Raw genomic sequence first — 23,060 nt, forward strand, 5'->3', positions numbered from 1 at the left:
GTAAAATTGAGTTGATACAGATGGCTAAGTAAATGCAACTAAATACACAGTTTTTTCAGTAACTTATATGCTGTATTTATACAGGATATTTAATTAAAAAAATGTATTTCCACCACCTTAAAGCTTTAGCTTGATCAGTTCAACAAAAAAACTAAGTATGTTTAACATGTTCGGTTTACAGTATAACCACGTCGTCAGAGTATTTAATCCTAAACAGGGCTTTTTTTACTGTTTTACTTTAAATGTATGGCAACATCACAGCAGGATTCCTTTTTATTATTTTCACCTTTGCCCCTCTAACATCCTTAACCATACTGTATAACAGTGTTGGTTTATTATTCTTAAGTTACATTTTAAAACTGGTTTACTTACAAAAGAAACAAATTCTACCTTCAGTATTAAAACGTCTGCCTTTACTTGACAGTGAAATAGTAACAGGGTAGAATGAGTAGTTATGGATGCGTTTTATAAGAATAAAGTGAAAACAGTTTTAGTTTTTTTTTGCTCAACAGAGGTCTCTTGAATAAAGAGGTTTTAGTGTTGCTTTAACTATCCTCTGTGTCTACTTTAAAATATTTCATAATGTTGTAAAGCTGAAGCCTTACAATGACATGTGAGAGACTTCTGTGTGAAAGATGTTTCCAGTTTACCCATCATAAAATCAAGAGAGCCAGATCTTAAATAAACAAGGCTTCACTTGTGACTTCTGTTATTACTGGCTGGCTATGATCATCTGTAGCCAACATTAAATGAAGACAATCTGTGGACTGCAGCACGTCCCACTGGAGGCGGATAACTCGATGTTGGTTTACATTTCATGTTGTCAGAGTGGGAGGGATAAGTTAAACCTGTCAAAAACCAGAGCATCACACTGGACAGCACACACCCAGTATCACCCAGCACTATGTAGTGTTTACATTAATACACTGAACCGTCAGTGATCTGGAAACTAAAGAACCCGTCTGTGTTGCCTGAGGTCTTCATCCTACAGTCTCATGACTATATGGAGCTTTCTACCCTTTACCATCTGAGTTTACAGTTTTCTTACTGTCTGTCTACATAAATGCTATCACTAGGTGAACATATATAGTTACTAAAAGTTATAGCAGCAGTATTACCACTGACAGATGCATACGTTCTCCTCCCCTGTGATATTTGTTTGCACAGCTCTCGTTTCTTCAGGCCCTTTGGAGCCTCAGATAGAGAAATAATGAATTCAACAGCAGAGCTGTTGACGTGTGAAATGTTTACCGTGTACAGAGCAATGACCGGGTTAAATAGTCTTCCCATGGCCTTAGCCTCAGCACAAACCCCAGGGAGGAGACCCTCTGTATAATACAGCAGATTGGCATGACAATCTGTTAGACCAATCTGATATGTTGTTCTTTATAGCGCTGTTGGTTCGGTGTGAAAAAACATTTAAGCTGAGGGTATGGAAGTGCAATGACATGGGGGGGGGCAGTCTCACGCTTACATTCAAACTGAACACTGACTTTTGTATCTTTGGCTTCGCTCCAGAGAAATCCGGAGTAAACTCTGAACTCTAATGTAAATACACCAAACTTCAAAAAGGATTCGATCTTGAGATGATAAGACAAGATCAAGTAACCAAAATCCTTTTTGTGATGGAAATGCAAAACTTCTGAGAGGTAGTACTCAGAGAAAACTTTTCTATTAAAGTATGTGGCAAAGTAAAGTAAAGGGGCATAAAGTATGTGGACATATTCAGCTGTGTTACACCAGAACAGTTTTCATTTTCTTAATCATAGCACATACTGTACTTTTGGGACCATATAGTTTTATACTGCTGACTTTTACCTTTCTGTTAATGAAATCTACATTCTTTTATATTGCTTTAAGTCAATGATTCCAAAGAGATGACAGGGGAAGGCTCACCAAGGCTGAATAAAAACCACGTGCAACCTTTTTTTCAGTGAAGTAGGGATGCGCAATATTGAATTTTTGCAGATTCAATATTACAAAGTATGTTTTTATTGGTCCAATATAATAACAAAGAATCAAACTTTAGTTCTTAAAACACACTTTAAAGTTCAAGGCATGGGGCATAAAAAGACTTAAGGTGATTTACTATTGGTCCCTGAAACTCTACAAACTTATTTGATCGACAGCTGATATTTACAGTTGTTGTAGGCCGATGTCTACTGCTAAAATTTTAGTTGTACATTTTTCATATCTGCTGATACTGATAAAAACCCTGTAAAAGCTATTATTGCAGATACCAGCATCATGCTAATTATATAGTGCATCCCTACAGCAAAATCTGTGAGATGACTTCCAGGTAAATGTAGGGTTAAGAATTAATCTACAGCAGATGTCACATCTACAAAAGACTGACAAGAAGATATTATAACAAGTCATGTCATACCCACACACCATTCTTTTACCAGATCCTACCTACAGTGTCTATAAAAAGTACTTTTATTGATTTTATAAATCAATCATGGTCAATAGAATTTGACTTTTTTGACAGAAAATACCCAAAAGACTCTTTAATGTCAAAGTGGAAACAGATTTCTACAAAATAATATCAATTAAGTAAAGATATGTAAGGTATAAAAAGTGACTGCATAAATATTAAATTGGTGCTAGTAGCCTTACACTTAGTAAAAAAGAGATCACCAGAGTTCAGTAAATATATTAATAACTCAATAATAATAATTAAAGACACCTGTGTCTGGAAGGTCCAGTCATTGGTTAATCAGTATTCTTGGCCACCATTACATTATGGAGACAAAAGAACACTCCAAGCAACTCAGAGAAAAGGTAATTGAAAAGTATAAGGCAGGGAAGGGATACAAAAAATTTTCCCAAGCACTGAACACCCACCAGAATTCAGTTAAATCCATCATCAAGAAATGGAAGGAATATGGCACATGTGTAAATCTGCCTACATCAGGATGTCCTCAGGCCATGCAAAAAGGAGACTGATACAATATTGGTATAGAATAGTAAGGTATAGACTTTAAATTATAGAAAGACTTTGAATATAGACTTTATGTATGTGATTAAAAGTGTTGTATGTTTCTGTGTGATTTTTGCCTTGTTGCAATTCAACTCATGTGTAGTTTTCAACCACCCAATTTGATGCATTATATAAAATTTTCTCCAATTTAGGATTAATTTAAGTTTTTGTGTGTGGATGTCAGTTTGATGCGGTTATTAAACTTTATTTCCTCCGACATCCAAATAACAACCTTTAACTGTCCCTTTCTCTCTCTGTCCCTGTGTGTGATCTTGGTTTGTGTTTCCCTGGTGACAGTGTGGAAAGAAAAGACCCCTTGGCTGCACTGGCGCGGGAGTATGGAGGATCTAAGAGAAATGCTTTACTGAAGTGGTGCCAGAAGAAAACAGAAGGCTATCCGGTAGGGATCAGAGGCTAGAGACCTCTCTCAATAACAAGTCAAACTCAGTCCACTTTCACACCCTGCTTTTCCCTGAATCACTCTAATGCGCTGATATTGCACTATTGCTAAGTCTGCTCTCTAAGGCTCAATATTTTCTCCTGCCACTGAGGTGTTAGACTGTCGTGCCTCACAACTGTGTTTTCAGACACACCATTCACCCACCTGTCATCTCACTGGGGATATGAAGTCACTCAGTGGCACTGAGGTAATGGAAACAGAGGAGCGAAGCACCCAGTGTTACAGACACACTGGATTTATTCATGTGTGTATTAATACAGCCACCCTCTCTTTTATGCATGTCTACTTGTTTATGTATTGTTATTGTTCTGTGCCCCCATCTGTTTTCCCTGCTTCCATGGAGCCAAGTGCTGACAATCACTGGGCTTAGCTGCTCCCCTTAATACCCAGTTTAAGGATCCCATTAAACCCAGGAGGATTACTGATTTTGCCCATGTAATCATCATGTTTATGTGTCAGCATGCCAGCTAGCTGATGCTAAAACTCTTACTACTAAGCAGACTGGTCTTGGCATGCAAACTTTAGTTTTTTATGCAAGAGGAGTCACTTTAGCCATCTAGATCAGCTGTGGTTGTAAACATAAGTGATACCGTTTCTGTTGTATTTATAGTGAGACTAGGAGCATGTGGCTCTGACTTTACGGAATATTAAAAGTTATTGGTGATGACCTCTTCTAATAAACCCTGCTTTTCTTGAGATTATTCACCGGAATAATTGGATAAACCACAGGATCAATGGTTCCATTTTTCTCAATCACAAGACAACCAGTCTACCCTGAGTCATCCTTCCCTCTCCCAGGGTGAATTGTTTGATTATCACACAGTATGAATGTTGCAAACACAGAGAAGATCCCCTGTGATGAAAATATTTGAGAAGATGAGATAAAACTGCAGCTGACCAGCAGACAGCCTAGTGTTTGATCTGATAAAATGCTTGACTTGTAGACAGACTTACAGGGCTCCAGTTGTTTTGATTCACAGGTTGTCTAGAGTGTGCTTAAAAATGCTGACCTCTAAGTGGTTCAGACAGTGACCAGCAGATGTGGCTTTGGCAAAAAATTTAATTGATAAAGAGGAGAAAAATATTGGACCAGCTGCATTGAAAAAGCATTCTTGGCCCTCTTGCTCCAAGTATAGATTCTTCGGTGAAGAGTCTTAGTGTTTATTATGATGATGTTTTAAGATTTGATCTGTTCTGTTGCCAAGTCAATCTTCTTTCAGCTGAAGCTAATTGCTAAAGTTAGAGCATACCTCCCTCTGATACATGTATGTATAACATCTCGATTTGATAACTACAGTTCCTTGTATGTAAGTTTGGACATCTCATCCATCCAGAGCCTGCAGGTAGTCAAAAATGCAATTGTCCGCCTCCTGACAGCCACAAAAAAGAGGAGCCACATTACCCCAGTGTTGCTCTGTCTCCATTGGCTTCCTGTTCACAACAGGATAGAATTTAAGATTTTATCTATGTTCTCAAATTTCATTGTTTGGCACCATAATACTTATGCGAACTGTGTCAGGTTCAAGCTCCAGCCATAGCTTTAAGGTCTGCCAACCAGCTGCTCCTGGATGTGCCTAAGACAAGGCACAAAACCAGGGGTAATTGAGCTTTTGCAATAGCTACAACCAACCTGTGGAGCAGCAACACTCCATATAAGATCTGGCCCCACTCCTGATATTTATAAAAGATCCTTAAATACACATTTCACACAACATTTTGCATATACAAGTTTAAAGCTTGCAGGGCGCTAAGGAGTCATTAGGAAGCATGATCTGCCACAAACCGGCTGGGGAGGGCCGACCAGAGTCAAGCTCAGCACCATGTCACAACACGTGTCACTCAGCAGCCATGGTCAAGTTTGACAGCATCTTTTTTGCCTAGCCCCTTTCACCCCTGGTAGTACAGTATGCCTAGTGATCGCCAGTGGTTTTCAGGCACAGCACAAGCAGGGGCTTGTGGCAACCCAGTACCCACCCAGACAGTACCCTAGCCCAATTGTTCTCAACTGGTCAGGCATCAGGACCCACCATTACCTTCTTAAGAGAGATCTCAACCCAAATTTCTAAAAAAATGTTCAACCACTCAAATTTATTTTATGAAAATGTGGCAGTTTGGACCCTACATGAAACAAAGCATGATTAATGAAAGCCAGGACAGAAAAAAACATAATTCCAGGCAGACATGCATTACATTACATGCAATACATTAAATTTTACTAAATTTTTCAAAGACAGCATGGAAATTTGTTAATTTCGCAATGAATTGTGTCGATGTCTTGGGGAAATCTGCTTGTTATCAAACGAAGGGAGATAAGTTGACATCTTTGGACAAATACTGAACTTTATTTTCTGATGCCCCTTGTGACAGCCAGAGCACCACCAGGGTTGTGTCAATCTTCCTTCCCACACAATGGGGCCCTCAGGCAGTGTACTTGCCACATCTATGCCTTTCTTCAGCCTCACTTTTTGGCCCAAACATACCTAAAAGTTTGACGCAGTACTGTACTTCTTTCTCTTAGGCATTTTTTTCAAGAAGATAAAGTTTTATCACATTTTAGAGATTTTAATAATACTTTTACTATTTTTTGTGGAGTTCTATTTTAATTGAGTTTACCAATTTAATGTGGTCAAAGTGTAGTTTAATTAAGAAACAGTTAAGAGTAGCATAAAATCCTCAAAGCTATACACAAACCACACAAAGGTAACAGACGTGAATAAATCCATTACTCCACATCAGTGTAAGTTAGAATTGACAGTGGAATAATAGTAACCTAGTGCAATCAGTAATAATCTCAGTTCAGTTCAGGACACTTGAGTCCCTAAACATGCAACCCTTACAGGAGCCTCGCTCCCATTTAACTCTGGAGCCCATGATCCCCTCACACAAAGAGCTTAGAAACACAGTGTGATTACTTGCAACTATCAGGAATGCAATAAGAAGATTTGGCTTATAGTGTGATTCAGTCTGTGGCATAATCTGTCCCCTCCTGGAGAAACTGTTCTTTATTTGAGCCATGCTCCTTTTTGTTTGTGCATTTTCTCTGCTCTGTCTGCCTCACCTGTAATTGGAATGAGGAGCAGGTACCCCAACTTTGGGGCATTTTTTCTTTTGTAAACTGTCAGACAGCATCATAAATCTCTATGAAAACAGCTAGAATACATTTTTGATGCACCCTGACTTTAAAAAACGAATTAAACCAGCAGGAAATTGGCCCACCTGTGGACACCTGGAATATCTGTTATGGTGTGAAGTTGTTTTATCGTTGCAGGTTTAAAGAACATGAGACTAGTTGACTAAATGCATTGAATCAAATGAGAAATTGTTCACCTAGAAACATCCCTATGTACAGCAACAACAATGACTTTTTGACAGTAATATTATTAATCTCTCTTTCCTTAAACTATAGGACAGAAAAAAAATATACATCCGTCAGAAAACATAGGAAAGAATTTCCTGGATATTTTGTACTTTCATTATAAAGGTCTGTTTCATAGCTGGTTAACGTATAAACACAGCTGTTATTTTTCTCTTGAGTGTTTTTCCTGTTTTCCAGTGAATTCTACAACCTTCCACTGGGATTTCTGATTTCCTATCCAAGGACATGTGCTGTATGCTTGTGTATGAAATTGTGTTGCATATGTGCATCTGTTACTGTAACTGCAGCCCAGTCGTTTGCTTCTGAGCAAAACAAGTGACCTCAGGCCCTGTTTCATTCTGAGCTGAGGAGCATGGCTGATGTCTGAGAGCATGTCGAGTTTCATGTGTATGACTGAAAGTCTGACTGTGGCAGTGTGATGAGGCCCGTGTCCTGGTGAAGCCACTAATTACAGGCCTAATGTTTACTAGATGACCTGCCATACAGCTTGTAGCTCTGTGACAGCAATGGCATCGGTTATGTTTTATCGACACATCCCCGTGCACTTCTCGGCCCCTCTCCTCTCTGCTGTCAAAGAGGTAGTATCTCACCACTAATTGGCTCTTTAGTATAGACACACCAAGTTGTAATTTATGCCTGCCCTCTTCAGGCTACATAATTAATGGTCACATTGAAGGGGTGGCTTTGACAGTCGCTCCTCACTTTCCATGCTCTTTTAGTTTCCGAACAGTGCTGTCAGGAAACAAGCTCTTATATCATGCTCATCTGCCAGTGTAGAGCCAGAAAAGCCACAGACGGGGACAATGCCGATGGGAGTGTCAACCCTGTGCCCTTTGTTATTACAGTCCTTTTGTTGGCGGATCTTATGGTCAAATAGCAGCCTAATTAAAGTGAAACAGAAAACGGGAGCTATTGTAAGCGTGCAGGGAGATTATTTGATGATCAGGTGCAAATAGCTGCCGAGGGCACAGTAGATAGGTCTGATTATAGCCTAACACAAAGGCTGATGTCACAATTAACCCTTTAATTTGATCAATGGAAGGATGTCAGAGGTGAATGTAAGCATCATAGTGGTGATAGTGGGTAATGTAATGTAATGGTAATGTAATAAATAATCTGCAGTCAGGTTTCTCTGCAAACATACATACATGCCTATGGAAAGTTATCAGTCTCTAGGATGTTTTATTGATGTTTTCTATTTTATTGATTTTATAAACTAATCATGGTCAATATAATTGGCTTATTTCCCCCCAAAAAATACAAAGTAATGTCAATGACATAAGTATATATAATTTAAAATAAGTGACTGCATTGTTATTCACCCCCTTTAATTAGCAGATGCATCTTTGGCTGCAATCACAGCATTGAGTTTGTGTGGACAGATTTCAATCAGACTTGCACACCTGGACACTTTAATTTTAATCCATTCTTCTTTGCATAACAGCTCGAGCTCTGCAGGTTCACAGGGATTGCATGTGCACAGCCCTTTTCAAGTCCAGCCACAAAACCTCTTCTGGATTGTAAGTCAGAGCTTTGACTTGGCCACTCCAGAACATTCACCTTGTTGTCTTTCAACCATTTCTGTGTAGCTTTCGCTGTATGCTTCTGGTCATTGTCTCGATGGAAAGTAATGTTTCTTCCAAGCCGTAGTTATTCTTGTAGACCAATAAGATTATCCTCCAGGATTTTCCTGGATTTTGCCACATTCATTTTATCCTCTACCTTAACAAGCCCTCCGGAGGTGGCTGCCGAGAAGCATCCCTACAGCATGATACTTCCACCACCGTGCCTCACAATGGGGATGGTCTGTTTGTGGTGATGTGAAATGTTTGGTGTCTGCCAAACATAGCATCTTGTCTGATGGCCAAAAAGCACCATTTTGGTCTTATCAGACCAAAGGACTTTCTTCCACTTGACCATAGAGTTTCCCCCATGCCTTTTGGTAAACTCTAGTTGAGATTTAATCTGAGTTTTCTTCAACAGTGGCTTTCTCTTTACTTCCATAAAGCTTTGACTGGTGAAGAACCCAGGGAACAGTTGTTGTGTGTAGAGTATCTCAGCTGCTGAAGCTTGTAACTCCTTCAGATTAGTCATAGGTGTCTTGGTGGCCTCTCTCACTAGTCTTCTTCTTGCGTGGTCACTCAGTTTGTGAGGATTGCCTGATCTTGGCAGATTTACACATGTGCCATATTGCTTCCATTTCTTGATGATGGATTTATCTGAACTCTGGAGGATGTTCAGTGCTTGGAAATTGTTTTGTATCCATCCTGTAACTTAGACTTTTCAATAACTGTTTCTCTGACTTGCTTGAGGTGTTCTTTTGTCTTTATGGTGTAATGGTTTCTCCATTCAGGGAAGCACAGATCAATCAGTGAGGACCTTAAGCTGTGCCTGGTGATGACAGTGCTTACCTCTACCTATGTGCCATAAAGCATGCATCAAGTCGAGCTGCAGGTGTACAAGTCTGTATAAGTCTCTCTGTATCATCATGTAAGTGGATCTTTTGAAAAGAACATGTGTTCTCCATATGGATCTTGACTCTGCAGGGACTGTGATCTCAAACATGGCCATAGAGAGAAAGATGACATTCTGACTAAACAAAATTAAAAGTAGGATGTGCATGCCAATTCCCTTCAAATTTCCTTAGGAAGAATTCAATGCATACAGGCATGTGTTTATTTACCCACAGCCTCCAAATCCTTCCGAGGCAGAGGTCCTTGGATTAGTGAAATACCTGACCTGTGTTAAACTCTGAAGCTAGAGCCCAGATAAGCTCTTTCACACCTCAAATGTCACATTCTGGGAGGCACAGATCGATAAGAGAAGACCTTAAGATGCCTCTGATTGACTCTGCCCTGTGGGAGTAATTGAAAGGGCCTCTTACAGGAAATTAGAATTCCTGAGGGATTGTGTGCACGTCACCAATGTTTAAACAGCCGCTGTTATATTGATTTTTACAGCAGGTACGATTTAGTTAGAGTGTTTATGCTGCTGTATGACCATGCACCTGAAACTAAATATCACGTCTTCTTAGAATATAGCTATTCTTTGCTGCTGGGAAACAACTTGTTGACTTATTGATATTTCTAAAGCAATTTGAAGGTGTTGGTTGTGTATTCCCTAGAGAGTTGTGTGCCTTGACAAAACAATTTTAAAGGTGTGAAGTCTTCGTAGGTAAAGTAGTGATGAAGGGAAATTGATCCTGGTTGAAATAGACAATTTACACTTAGCTATGAGCACAATATTTTCCTCAGGCTACATCTGGATGTGTGCAAAAACTGAAAAAGGTTTTAACTGGTTGATACTGGATCCTATGTAAACTTCTGTGAATGCAGTACGGGCTCTTTGAAGAACACTGACAGTACTTTTTAATGTAAGTAACTGAAAGTCCTAGAGAAGATGTGTAGTAGGAACACTGGATCTAGATGGGTAGATAGTTCCTGAGATTTTTTTTTTACTTTGATCATCTTTTTTGATATCCCATGTTTTAGAGTGATTTAATTGCAGTTATTTTAATCAATAGCACTCAAAGTACCAGTGCTAGAAACGACATCTTTTTTTCTGAGTGCTAGAGAATAGGAAAGTAATGTGTCTGTCAAACACAGTAAGCAATTCCTGCGTGCTGTCTAAATTGCACAAACACACTACACTGCATGCTTTATCACCAATAATCACAGTGATACTCTTGCAGAGTTAGAAGGAGTTTGCTTCAATTGTTTAAAACAAGAAATTAGCCAATATTGGCTACATACAAGTAGTATTTTTAATTTGTATAGTATCACAAATATTAGAGATGTTCCAATATAATCTTTTCCTTTATGATACAGATTCCGATACCAGATGCAATAAAGTACTGATCTGATACCTGTGTAAATTCTCTGGACTGACTTTGCTTTTGAAACTAGCACCTTATTTTAGCCCTACAGTGAACTCAGAGCATGGCTCAATAATGTGCAGCCTCTCTGTGACATTTAAGGTTGTTTTTCCTGCTAATTATTATGAGTTTTACTGCTAATTCAAGGGCCACATCACAGACTCTCTCTCTTTCTCTTTGTAATGTGCTGTTCAGGCCATCTCCATACTATCTGTGTTTAAGCATGGGCAGTTTGACACAGCATGAGGTAGATGAGGATGATGAAATGGCCTGCCATTGGTTGTAGCCCCTCAAAAGGAATTCTGGAAAAAAACAATATGGTCGTTAGCATTCAAAAAATTGGCAATAAATGGTCGAAAATGAATAAAAATAACAGACTTACCAGAGTGGATTTAATCTTTAAAGTCTCTGAAAAGTTCCAGGCTCCAGGTATTTCTGATACTGTTATAAAATAAGATCAGACAAAACAAGACAAGACCTCCATTGGGGGTTATCTTGTTAGAGCAACAGCTCAACAGGAGAGAGGCGAGTAATTAGCAATATTTAACAAAAGCAAGGAGTAAAATGTACGAATAATACTTAAGTACAATACAACCAAAATTATCAATAACAATAACAATAACAGTATTACCACGTCTAGAGGGATTATATATCCTGTCTGGTCTGGGAACGCCTCGGGATCCCCTAGCAGGAGTTGGAAAGTGTTGCTGGGAGAAGATGGATGGATGATTATTTACATATTAACATGTGTACAACTTCTCTTGTGGAGGGATCAAGACCAGACATGAAGTAAAAACATACGCAGTGTGCACTGTACTGATGTGAAATAGGGGCTGAATTTCCCCATAACTTTACACATCTGAAAAATAATAACATTGATACTTTAACATGCAAATAAAGAGTGAAGAAAATGCACACTTTGGGTAGGTGGCTGCAAATATTTTGGCACATAACAGCAACAGGATTAACCATTAATAATAATAAACTTCTTTTTCTTCTTTTTTAATATCTAAATATAACCTTCAAGTGCTATTGATATTATCATAGCTTGCAGACCTTTGTCACTGCTCGGCCAAGTTAGCATTAGCTTGTTGAAGCTTGTTGTCACATCAGCTTCTCATCTCCGTTGCCCTTTACACACACAGAAACACACATAAGTAATTGCTCCTCTGGCCCTGTGCACACACATCTCTCCTCCCACCTGCTTGAGTTTTAGTGGAAAAGTAAGACTAACACTGTGGGAAATATCACAGATTTTATAAATCATTCCACCACTATCCCCTTTATTGCACCACAATCCCATAACCAGAAAAAACTTTGGTCACATCATAAATACTGTATATATATTTTATACAGAGATCTATTTTTATGTCAGAATAGATCTCCCCTTCATGGAAGTATGTCACAGATGAACATCTCCTCATAATTTTTGTTAATATCATCAAAGTACAGAGTGACAGTAGTTTGTCTGGGGGTGGTGTAAACAGCAGGTTATTGGGTTGTTGCCAACACTTTTACTCATCAATTTTATTTTTTTGTCATTCCAGACCTAGATCAGGTCAACGTTGATGCGATGATACTATGGATTCCAACCTACTTCCACTAAAATGATTGCATTAATAGCATCACAGCATTTAAGCAACCATCAACCCTTTCCTAAAGCTGTGAACAGAATCAACCAAAGCCAGGTTTTGCAAAGCAACTTTAATCTGCAGAAAAACAATAATTCGATTCCTTTGTCAATTTAAATCCTATAGTCTTTCAAGTACTGCCTGATGAAGAAACCAAAGTCTGAATGCATAAATTAAAGGAGTATGAAGACAATACAATTTTGTTCAAATTCTTATCACTCACAGCTCATTGCCACCATCTTTGTGCGATGCCTCTGTGATAAAAAATGTCTCCTCAAATGTGCGTCAGCCTGACAGAATGATCTTTAGCTGACATTTCACTGTGAAGAGGCTCTAGCACTCCCCTGGCAGATTCTACCGCTGCACTTTCAGCTTACATGTCTTCTCAGATACTTCATCAGGTACCTGTGGGCTAGTAGCTCATCTTCTCACAGGGACACTGAAAGACTAGAACAAGAGCTGGCTATGGCATTGTCCTCTAAAGTGGCAGTAAAGCACTGGTAATGATGCAGACCTTTTACTCTGTGCTACTTACAGTGAACCGCCACTTTTAACTGTTTTGCAAAGAGACCTGACTCTGACCAGCAGCAGTGTGACATTCACTTTTAGTGGAAGAAATCCAAGGTTTAAAAGAGCACCCAGCATAAGGCAATATTCCAACTGTAGACAAGCTAACCATTGACGTCAGGGAGAGGGAGAAATTGCAGATAAAGAGAGACTTGGCAGGAGCCAAAGGGCTGCTTCACAGCTTGGCCAATCAGTGATAAATCAGAGAACTTATTAGCTTCTGTAGACACATTACAACAGATATGAACTTTTTGATGCACAGTCCAAAGTGGAGCTCCATAAGCATGCACAGCCCCCTGTATTAGACAAACTCAGTCCTTTCAGGCAAAGTTTGTCCAACTTTATAAGGTTATTTCAGATAAAGGATCATATTTAAGAGCTACATAAAACTTAATAACTCAAGGCAGAACTAAGGCTTACTGTAAATCAATGTGAGCAAAGCAGTTGTGCTAGTGCTAGCCTGTAAGCTCACATTTGACACTAAGGCCTATTTCTGATCATTTTTTGGAGCTTGAAGTAAACAAGTTTGAAAAAAGTTATTGTTGGTGTCACATGCCTTGTTCTTTGCTCTTTGGCATCCCAACTTTTGTGCAAGTCCTGACATGGCTAACACTCTGACGTTCCTTGACTAACAGTTGTGTGCAATAGAGAGGACAAGGCTCCGGAGACCCTTATCAGGGTAGCCGCAGGGTAGTAAAAGGTAGTAAAAGGTAGTAAATGAAATTAGCTCAAATTAAGGCCATTGAAAGGTAGTAAAAGGTAACAAATGCAATTTGGCTTGGTAGTAAATTTTTCATCACCCCTTCAATATATTATGACTTTTGCATTGATGCTGAATTTTTAAGTTTGTTTAACTAAAAAAAAAAATCTAAAATAAAATATACATGTGAGCAGGACGGCAGGACCTGGGTCAGCGTTGATGGCCTCGATTGGTTCAGGTGCCCGATCTGTTGTGCGCATGCGTAGAGTCGGAATAGCGTCGCAATTGGAAAATGTAAGGGTCTGTTCGAAAAGTCCAAAAAATTACCTCCTAAGTCCTTTCCTTTTCACTTTTCCTGCACTTTTCCATCCGACTGCACTTTCCCTCGGCGGATGTTACGGACATGACTGTGTTAGTTGAGTAAAAGCTCCAATTTAACATTGATGAACTTCAAAATTCGCACCTACCACTCGGTGCGTTCTCCATGTTTTTTATGTGCAGCGAATAAAACGTGAAAAACCTCGCTGATGAATATATGAACTCATTAAGATTTTTATATCTAAAGTCTTTTCAGGATGAGGAACTGTGATTGTGAACATCTAGAACAGCAGAAACTTTTCTCTTAATCTGAACTCTCTGCAAAGTCAATACGAATATTCAAGTCCTTCTGTTTTACAATGATATTAAATTGTTTTGATTTATTCCCTACCTACCCATTTTCTTTAATTTTCTCGTCTCTGTTAATTCTATTAGTCTACTCTGGTTCTGTCTTTCTGCTCGCTATATGAAAAGCTCTATAAACCGCGTCTTACTTGCGTAATTATGATGATGAATATAATAAACATAATTTAGCAACACGCCAACTTTATCGCTTTAATTGGTTGTGATTTACAAACGTTTATCACGTTTACTTTAATATTTCAAAATAGCAAAACAAATGCAGTTTGAAATAGCCTACTGACTGATCAGTTTACTGTTTTGATAAAAATGGAAATGAGAAGAAATGAAATTGTGATCATAGGGCCCTATGATTTCCGCGTTAACGGAATCGGACGTTAGCGGACGGAATCACGGAATTGGTCAATAAAAACAGAATTTACAATTTAACGCAGAAATCATGGAAATTAAATGAATTTAACTGAAATGCTGCTTTTTTTTTAGAAAGAGGAATGTATATCTGAGGAATATATCCCAGGGTGAGTGTTTTGTCCCTCACTCAAAAACACTCACCCCGCCCACTCTTAAAAAATAACAGCATGTCACAGCGGCTGCATGAAACACCGGCAAACATCACGTAGCTCAACACGGGGCAGTACCGTGGGACATAATGTTTCACTTTCAAGAAAACTCATTTGTGCTTCGAGTTATTTCACCTCACCACACAACCTGAGCGGTACGCCTCACCTCACACGAGGCACACCGCTCACCCTTTGGAGGCTCAAAATCAAGTCGGGCGGACTCAAGATTTTATGAAGTCCCGCAGTCTAAATGATGTTAAATTCAAGTAACAGTTAGCTTAATAATTCATCCTGTAGATACTGTAGTTCCCTTTGGTTGCTTAACAAGACAACACATGTCTGCATTAACGTAGCGGTCTGATATGAGGCAGACGGACAGACAGCGAGGATGGAGAGAGATGAGGAGAGAACCGTTACAGTCAGGAGTAAAACAATGCAGCAGCAAACTGCATGGACTGTTACATGTTGAGAGAGTAAAGAAAAGTTTAGGTAACAGGTTTACTTTTAACCATTTAACGTTAATGTGACCTTCTTATTAAGTTACTATCACTCTGTGTTTGAGAGAACAGAAGGATTTCTTCATTTAAATTATAAATATCAGTTAGGGTGTGATTATACACCTGAATGTGTCTTGAAATGTTGGAAATATCTGACTGTTACACTGGTTATAATTATTTTATATCAGGATTATCCAAACAGCGGCTCCTGGGCCAACTGTGGCCCTTTTTCAAAAAAATGTAAGGTTATTTCTATTTAATTAGTGAATATTTGATTCATTTACATAAACAAAAAAAGCTTTTTTTTAAATGGTGAAATTAGTGGCAAGGTTAAAAAAAAGAATTCCAAAAAATTAAAACGGAATTTGGAAAAAAATGAAATGGAATTTGGCAAAAATTCAGATGGATTTCATAGCGCCCTATAAATCTGACCTGGAATGGTGTTACAGCAATCAAATCACACAGAGAATCCTTCATTCACCAGCAGGGGATTCGCATGGGGGGAGCAGCTCCCTATTTCGTTTTTTGGTGTGACACAGAGCAGTGCAGCTACAAACACAAGCTCAGCTACGAGCACAAGTACTGTGTGTTGGTAGTAAAAGATATTGTAGAGGTAGTAAAAAAGGTAGGAAAAGGTAGGAAATTCAACTCTAGGATTCCTGTATCAACCCTGCTTATGTTTAGGGTGAAATTCTCACCATTAAATAGCCGCTTATTAGCATGCTAGTTAGTAGCATACCAACTGCTCATTAGTCTTTAAATAGAACTTAGTACAGTGGCTGTTAACCAGGAGATTAATAATAATAACCTCCTTATTACTGCATATTGATAGAAAATTAAGAATTTGTTTTACATTTACAATGATCTCAATATGCTATGGTTATAAACATTATAAACATAATGTCCAAATAACTCCTAATTATACATTTTGTAAGTCTGAATATGCTCCCCAAACTAAACTGAGGTCTTCCTCATCATTAGAGTGTAATTCTCACCATTTATTAGCATGATAATTAGTAGCATGCTAATAATAGCGCTTATAAAATAAGACTGACCATGATGCGTTATAAGAAAAATAGATTTATTGCACGTTAATCTTTGCAATTACAAGTGGCCAGCAAATATGATGCGTTAACTTCCAACCCTAGAAGTCTTATAAAATGCCTCATAGTGAATGAAAATGTTTTTTATAAAACATTCAGAATTTGTACATATATTTATAACTATGTACACACTCTAACTCATTTTAGGTATGTTTATAAGTCATTATAGACACTGGCATTTTATTGTTATGATTAGGGTTATGAGGGATTATAAATAGAGTGCTTATAGCCTTATAAGTATACTTATAGTGTGTTATAATGAGTTATAGAGGTAGGTTTCATAGAAAGTGTTACCCATCTGTCTTGCAGGGAACTATAAAATCTGTCATTAAACTACAAAATTCCACCACAATATGCTCCATCAGTTGCATTCGTTTTGTGCTTTGTTGAGTTGTGAAGTTTAAAGAGAGGGCAACATCAGCATATGGAAATTTTACTAGTGAATTAATGATGAAGAAGACACACATTAGGGTGCATACAGTATTCTCAGTTACAAAGGTTTAATTGGGAGTTATTTGGATATTACTAACAATGTAAATTTTTATGCCTTGTTTCACGAGAATAGATCATACTTTTTCAGTGTGGGAGAAGAACTATTTATGTAGTACTACCTTATAAAGGCCATACTAAGCAAAGCATATGAAGATCATAAATGATGTGAAACAAATTATCTAAAATAATCTATAACCTGTTAATACACAATGATAAGAAAAACTCTTAGTTAGCAGCCTATTAGCCATAGATTATGGTCTTGTAGAATAAGATACTAATAAGCTCTTATTAAGACTAATACACAGTTAGTATGCTACTAATTAGCATTCTAATAAGCAGCTAATTAATGGTGAGAATTAACCTAAAGTGTTCCCAATGTTCCTACCACTGTTAAGGAAGTGGGGAAATGAAGAATTTTAGTTTTTTTTTATCCTGCACCAATAATTTATTGTTGCTTTGATTAGGTAAAGCTGAATACTAATGTTTTCTTCAAGATTTGGTTGGCATTGCTTAGATTTTAGATGGACTTTTTTTTTTTTTGTTATTTATCTCTATGGGCCGCCTCATTCTGCTAGGACCCAGAAAACGTCTTCCTTTGTTCCCACATATGGACGGCCCTGTTTCACCCTCCAAAGGCACCATACCATGGCAGAGTACTGGGGAGGTTAATCCAGTCTATCCAATCAGCTCTGCAGTCAAGCATTAGCTCTCACACTTTCACAGGCCGTTCTGAAGAATTATCTGCTCACAGTCTATCATAGGTGGTCTACCCAAGACCTTCTTTGCCAAGTGAGATGGAAGCAAATTGCAGAGCACTACTAGAGGAGTTTTCAGTGAATCCCAATTCTCTAACACACACATGCAGCAACAGGACAAGAAGTTTTTTGTCAAAGGCATGATCAGTGACAGGAGCTCTGCCACTTTTATTAAAAATCACAGCAGTTTTTCTTGAGGAAAATAACAAAGTAAGTAAAGATCTGTGCAAGTTTAAATTATTAGACCAGTGACTCAACACATCAAACTTCAGCACTGTCTCAGGTCGGCCACCGCTGACCTTTTCTTCTGTTAAAACTTTGCTTTGCAAATTGTGGCTTTTCAAAAGGTCAGCATTAGTACCTTTAATTATCCTCACAGGGTTTCTTGAAGACAAAATGGAAAAGATCATTTCCATGCTGTTTCCATTTATTCTGTCCTTTTTTTTTTAACTTTCTGTTCTAAGAGAGCTTACAAACTTTCACCCAAACTCTGCCTGGTACAGTATAACAACTCTTACCTTGCAATTACCCATTTAGTTACTGAACAATGCATATGAATTCCTTCTGAAATGGGGGCTCTTAAACTTTGAGTCACACAGCTGACATCTAATTTTGACCAACTTTGCAAAGCAGTGGAGAACTGGCCTGTAAGAAAACTAAAACTAGCCTGCTGTTTATTTATGATGCACTTTGATGTCTAAATTTAGAGCAGCTCTGGACAATTTTAAAACTTTTTTTTTCCCTCAATTAACCTTAGAAGCCAAACAAAAATAAATGCGCTGTTTGTTCAGGGTGGGAACAATGAGCAAAGGCTCTGGACGTTGGGCTCAGCTGGGTCTGACAGAGCACAGCTCATCCGGCCTCGTCTGGGAAACACAATCTCATACACACACTCATGCACAAACACAGATGCACAAAGCCAATGAAATGAAAGGCACAGACCCCTGTGTGAGTGTGGAATAAAGGTCAGACATCACAGAAGGGAAGATTATGGGAGTTCACAGAGGAATGAATATTACTGTTAGCTAGAATAAAGGATCAGCAGTAATAAAAGTCATCATTAGTGTCTGATCTTAGATTATAAAAGTCTGCTACCAGGGGCTGTAACACCTGCCAATATGATTGTTTTTGCATTAAACCATCAACAAACGTCACACAGTTATGTCACTTTAAATGTAATAATCTTACAAACATAGTACATTTCCCACAAACATATGATAAATACATAATTCCCTGCAAATGTAACAGCCATTTCATTTGATGTGTTTTGTTATCTTGCAGAGCAGATGGATTGGCCAGATTTCATGTCTGTCGTCAGGTGGATCCATCTTGATAAGCTTTCATTTGAAATGTTTGGTCCTGACCAGACAAAAGAAAAACCATCGTGCATGACCTTGGCTGCTGAGGGACAAATGTGTTGGCATATCTCGAGCTTTATTCTGGCTGCCCCCCCTCCTCCTCCCTGGATGTAGCATATTGAGCACTCTGCATGCCTAAAACATATGCGCTTGGCTGCAGTTGAAAGTAAAATGTACTTACTGTTATTAATCACTAAAATCCTCTTTATTTAGTATGTTGGTCAAAGTACTGAACTGCAGCTGAGGTAAAGAATAGACCTATCTAAAGCTCCTTAGAGTAACACAAATAAAACCACCTCTGAGCACAAATGACTAGAGATTTACAGGCCAAAAAGTTGTCATAAGACATGAAAATAAGATAAACAGTAAAGCTCTTATAAAGGCTGGCTTTTTCTTTTTAAATTGGAGAAAAAAAATTCCTTATTGTGTTGCACATTGTAGAACAAAATTTACAGTGACTCTCTTAAACCATTCATTAAATTCAGCCACACAGACATGTGCATTCATCGAAGTAGTGGCATTGTTTAATTATTTATGTATCCCCATTAGGAACATGACCACAGCTACTCTTCAGGGGGAAATATAATGAAACAGTGTCCGTTCAAATACTCCATTGAAATCTAAATAAGGCAGAGAGAAACACATTTAAGAGTTCATCCCTACCAACAGTCCCACAAAAGCAACACCTTAATAACTATGGCTCGAACAGACAAAAACAAATGACTGACTTAAGCCAGACAAAAAAGTAAAAGATGATCTAATTTAACATCCAAAGTTCTTTACAGACTCAAAATAGTATATTAGAAAATATCAACACATTAAACAATAAAAGCACAATGAAAACCACCATAAAAACAATAAACAGGAAGGTTATGAATTATCAAAATGTCAAGGTCAAGTTGTGTAAAATTCCAGTGCAAACATGGTGAGTCTTGAGCAAGGATTTGAAATGTTCCATGGATTGAGCAGTACTGAAACACTGAATAAATACTTAAATTACAAAGATTTGATCACAAAGTCATGCTTGAGTAACTTCATTGCATGAACATTAAATGCTATGTGACATTCATTCATTCATTATAAAAATAAGAAAACTGCACTGCAATTCTAAGTATTATAATATATTATATTATGAGTTTAGCTGTTTAAACAATGACTTTGAATCAGATCATAGTTCATGATAAAAGATTTAACCTGGATAGATTTGAATGGATAGAACCACACCTATAACACTTTATGGTGCAGCTAATCTCTTACATAATCTAAATATTATTACGTTTGACCCCTAATGTTATAATCAGATAGGTGAGCATTTTCAATCAAAGGCAGATCTGACATAAGGGAGTACAGCTGACTTTGTGCCCTCAGTGACACACATTGTCCTCTCCACCCTCCTGTCCCATCCCTGTCCTGCAGTGTAAATCCATTAAATGTATATACTGTTAGAGACGGACCGGATCTTTGGAGAGCGTCACTCCTCAGCTCTGCCAGCTCCCTGACCTTCCTCGTTGCCCTGTCTTTATCTCTTGGGTCCCGCCAGCCTTCCTGAGCTTTCAGCCTGTCATTGCTCATGACTATGATTCATTGCAAGGTCCATTAGGACTTTCTCCCTCACTCTCTCCTTTCTGTCTTTCCCTTTGTCCTGCCATTTCAGGGCTTCTTTTTATTTACCTTTTTCTGTGGTCTACTGCTCCTCTGATCTTCTTTGCCCTCTTTTATTGTTGTTTTTGTTTCTTACTGGCTTATCATTTTTAGCCTTTTGTCTTCTTGTCACCCTTTTTATTTAGTGGACATGAGGTAAGGCGGAGAGCTGCTGGGACAGAAAGTATCCTCAGACTAGCTCATCAATCAGACATCTCTCAAGCCTGATGTCTCCAGCTTTCTGCCTTTAGACTGATTACTTTTTAGTAGGCCTGTTAATATTAACACGTTAACGCTCATGATTAATCTGGAAAGCTTAACGTGCTAAAAAATGATAATGCAATTTAATCATATTACTAAGTTAGACCACAACTTCCTCCCGTAGTCATCCTGTGCAAATGTTTATGTCCCTGGGGTGAAAAGGTTAAAGGCGGGTCAAATGCAGTGATGAGTGAGGAGACAGATCCAGGTCTGCTTCACGGCAAATTTCGATTTAAAAAGCTGCCTAATGGAAGTCTGGATGACACAAAAGTTGTGTACATACTGCAGTGATGAACTGTCTTTACTCCGAAGTATGAGTCTGAAGTACCACCTCCAGGCAAAACGCATCTTTTCTAATGCTAGCAAAGACACTAACAGCGTCAACAACACCACAGGATCGAACCTTAATGCCTAGATACACTGTCACAGTCCAGCAGACCTGGATTTGTCCCGAAAACAACAACATCTAAACTAACTAATGCAATCACTAATGGGTGGTCAGAGACTGCATACCATCAACATCGTTGACGACAAGGGGCTTCAAGACATCTGGGTCGCTTCAGATAACCCGTACCACAGAACACCTACGAGAACTACTGTCACAAGAATCCGTGAACTGTATGACAGCTAAAAAGGCAACTAAAGTGGAGAAGCTGGCTGGAGCTACATTTATTACACTGGCAAGAGATCACTGGACATCAGTCAGCAGCTTCAGCTACCTCGGGGTAACAGCACACCTGATCATTCACTTTACAGCAGAAGTTATTTTCTACCTGATGTGTTTGTCTGCCGGGCTCGTTGGCAGTTTATAAATATTATTGCTCTGTGAATTACACTCTGATTTACAAACCACAAATAAGTTTGAAACTCTAGTTTGTTTAATATTTCTTCAGTTAAACACCATACATGTACTAATTTATCTTAACCAGAAATACAAGTAAATGGTAGTATTTTAAATGTTAATTTATAGATAATAATAATGATAATAATAATAATTTGTTTTTTAGTAAAAAGCGCTTTCGAAGGGCTGTACTTAGTTAAAATAATGAAAATAAACACTTGATAATAAGAACGTTTAAAAATATAAAAATTACTACAACTAAAGAAATCCTGTGATTAATCATGATTAATCACAGCATAGTGATGAGATTAACTTGATTAATTTTTATAATCAATCGACTGCACTACTTTTTAGTAAACTGTGTGCATGTGAGTGTTTCAGGCTTGGTTATCCTTCATCCCTCTAGGGGGCTCGACACATGCTGTGTTGTTCTTTGCTGTTTCTAAACCCTTGAACTTAAATAAGACTTAATAATGCAATACCAGCATTAACTTATTAACACTGATTTTTTGGTGTTAAGTGTAATTAAAGCATCAGATCAAAGAGACTTTGCTCCATGCACTTGAAACAGTCCAGCAGCATCCATTTTAGGACGCAAAGAGCAAACATTTACTTTATGTTGCTGAACATGCTTTTAGATCTAAAATGTAATTGATTAATTAAATTACAACAAACAAAAAACAGACAGCAGTGATCATAAGTTCTTATTTTTATCTTAAAGCTTATTCCTCTATCTCACTTTTTTTAGCCTATACATTTGTGACACATGGCTGTAACACTTATAGTCTGGATTTTGCTCCAGGTTTCTGTTTGTTGTAATGAAGTTTTTTTCTTCCATTAATTTCTTACTAAAAGTGGCTTTATATTGGGCTGCTCTACTTTCTAACAACCAGTACAGTCTCAGCCTGCTCTTTTTGTTAAGCATCCATAGATAACCAGAATTCATGTTGTTTATTGCAGCTTGAAACTCCAATATTTTGTATTCATACTCTTTTTGTACCATTTTTAAAAAAATTTTTTACTGTCTTAAAGGAGAAATATTTTACCCTTTTAAAACAAGTTAATATTGGTCTCAGAGGTCCCGTACCCGTGAAGTTTGTTGCTGAAAAAACACTCCAGTATTGGATTTTTTTAATGTCTAAAAACCCCTCTGTTTCAGCCCTGCTCAGAACGAGCTGTTTCTGTGTCTGTGGCTTTAAATCTTACTGAGCTTTCTGACTCCGCCTCTCTCAGGAAATGGATGTGACTTAATGGATGTGGCTCTCCTGATCCTCCTCTCAGTT

General features: G+C 38.1%; 1 protein-coding gene across 3 annotated transcripts in view; it reads left to right on the plus strand.

Annotated features, from left to right (window-relative positions):
* specc1 (sperm antigen with calponin homology and coiled-coil domains 1) overlaps positions 1–23,060 on the plus strand; it is a 150,236-nt gene that overhangs the window by 100,161 nt on the left and 27,015 nt on the right. For all 3 annotated transcript variants that reach the window (XM_041801084.1, XM_041801085.1, XM_041801086.1), the window contains one exon: positions 3,281–3,383. In XM_041801084.1, the coding sequence (XP_041657018.1) occupies positions 3,281–3,383 (103 nt within the window). The remainder of the gene's footprint in view (positions 1–3,280; positions 3,384–23,060) is intronic.

This window comes from Cheilinus undulatus, linkage group 12 (assembly GCF_018320785.1).
Source record: "Cheilinus undulatus linkage group 12, ASM1832078v1, whole genome shotgun sequence".
In the NCBI taxonomy this organism is placed as follows: Eukaryota; Metazoa; Chordata; class Actinopteri; order Labriformes; family Labridae; genus Cheilinus; species Cheilinus undulatus.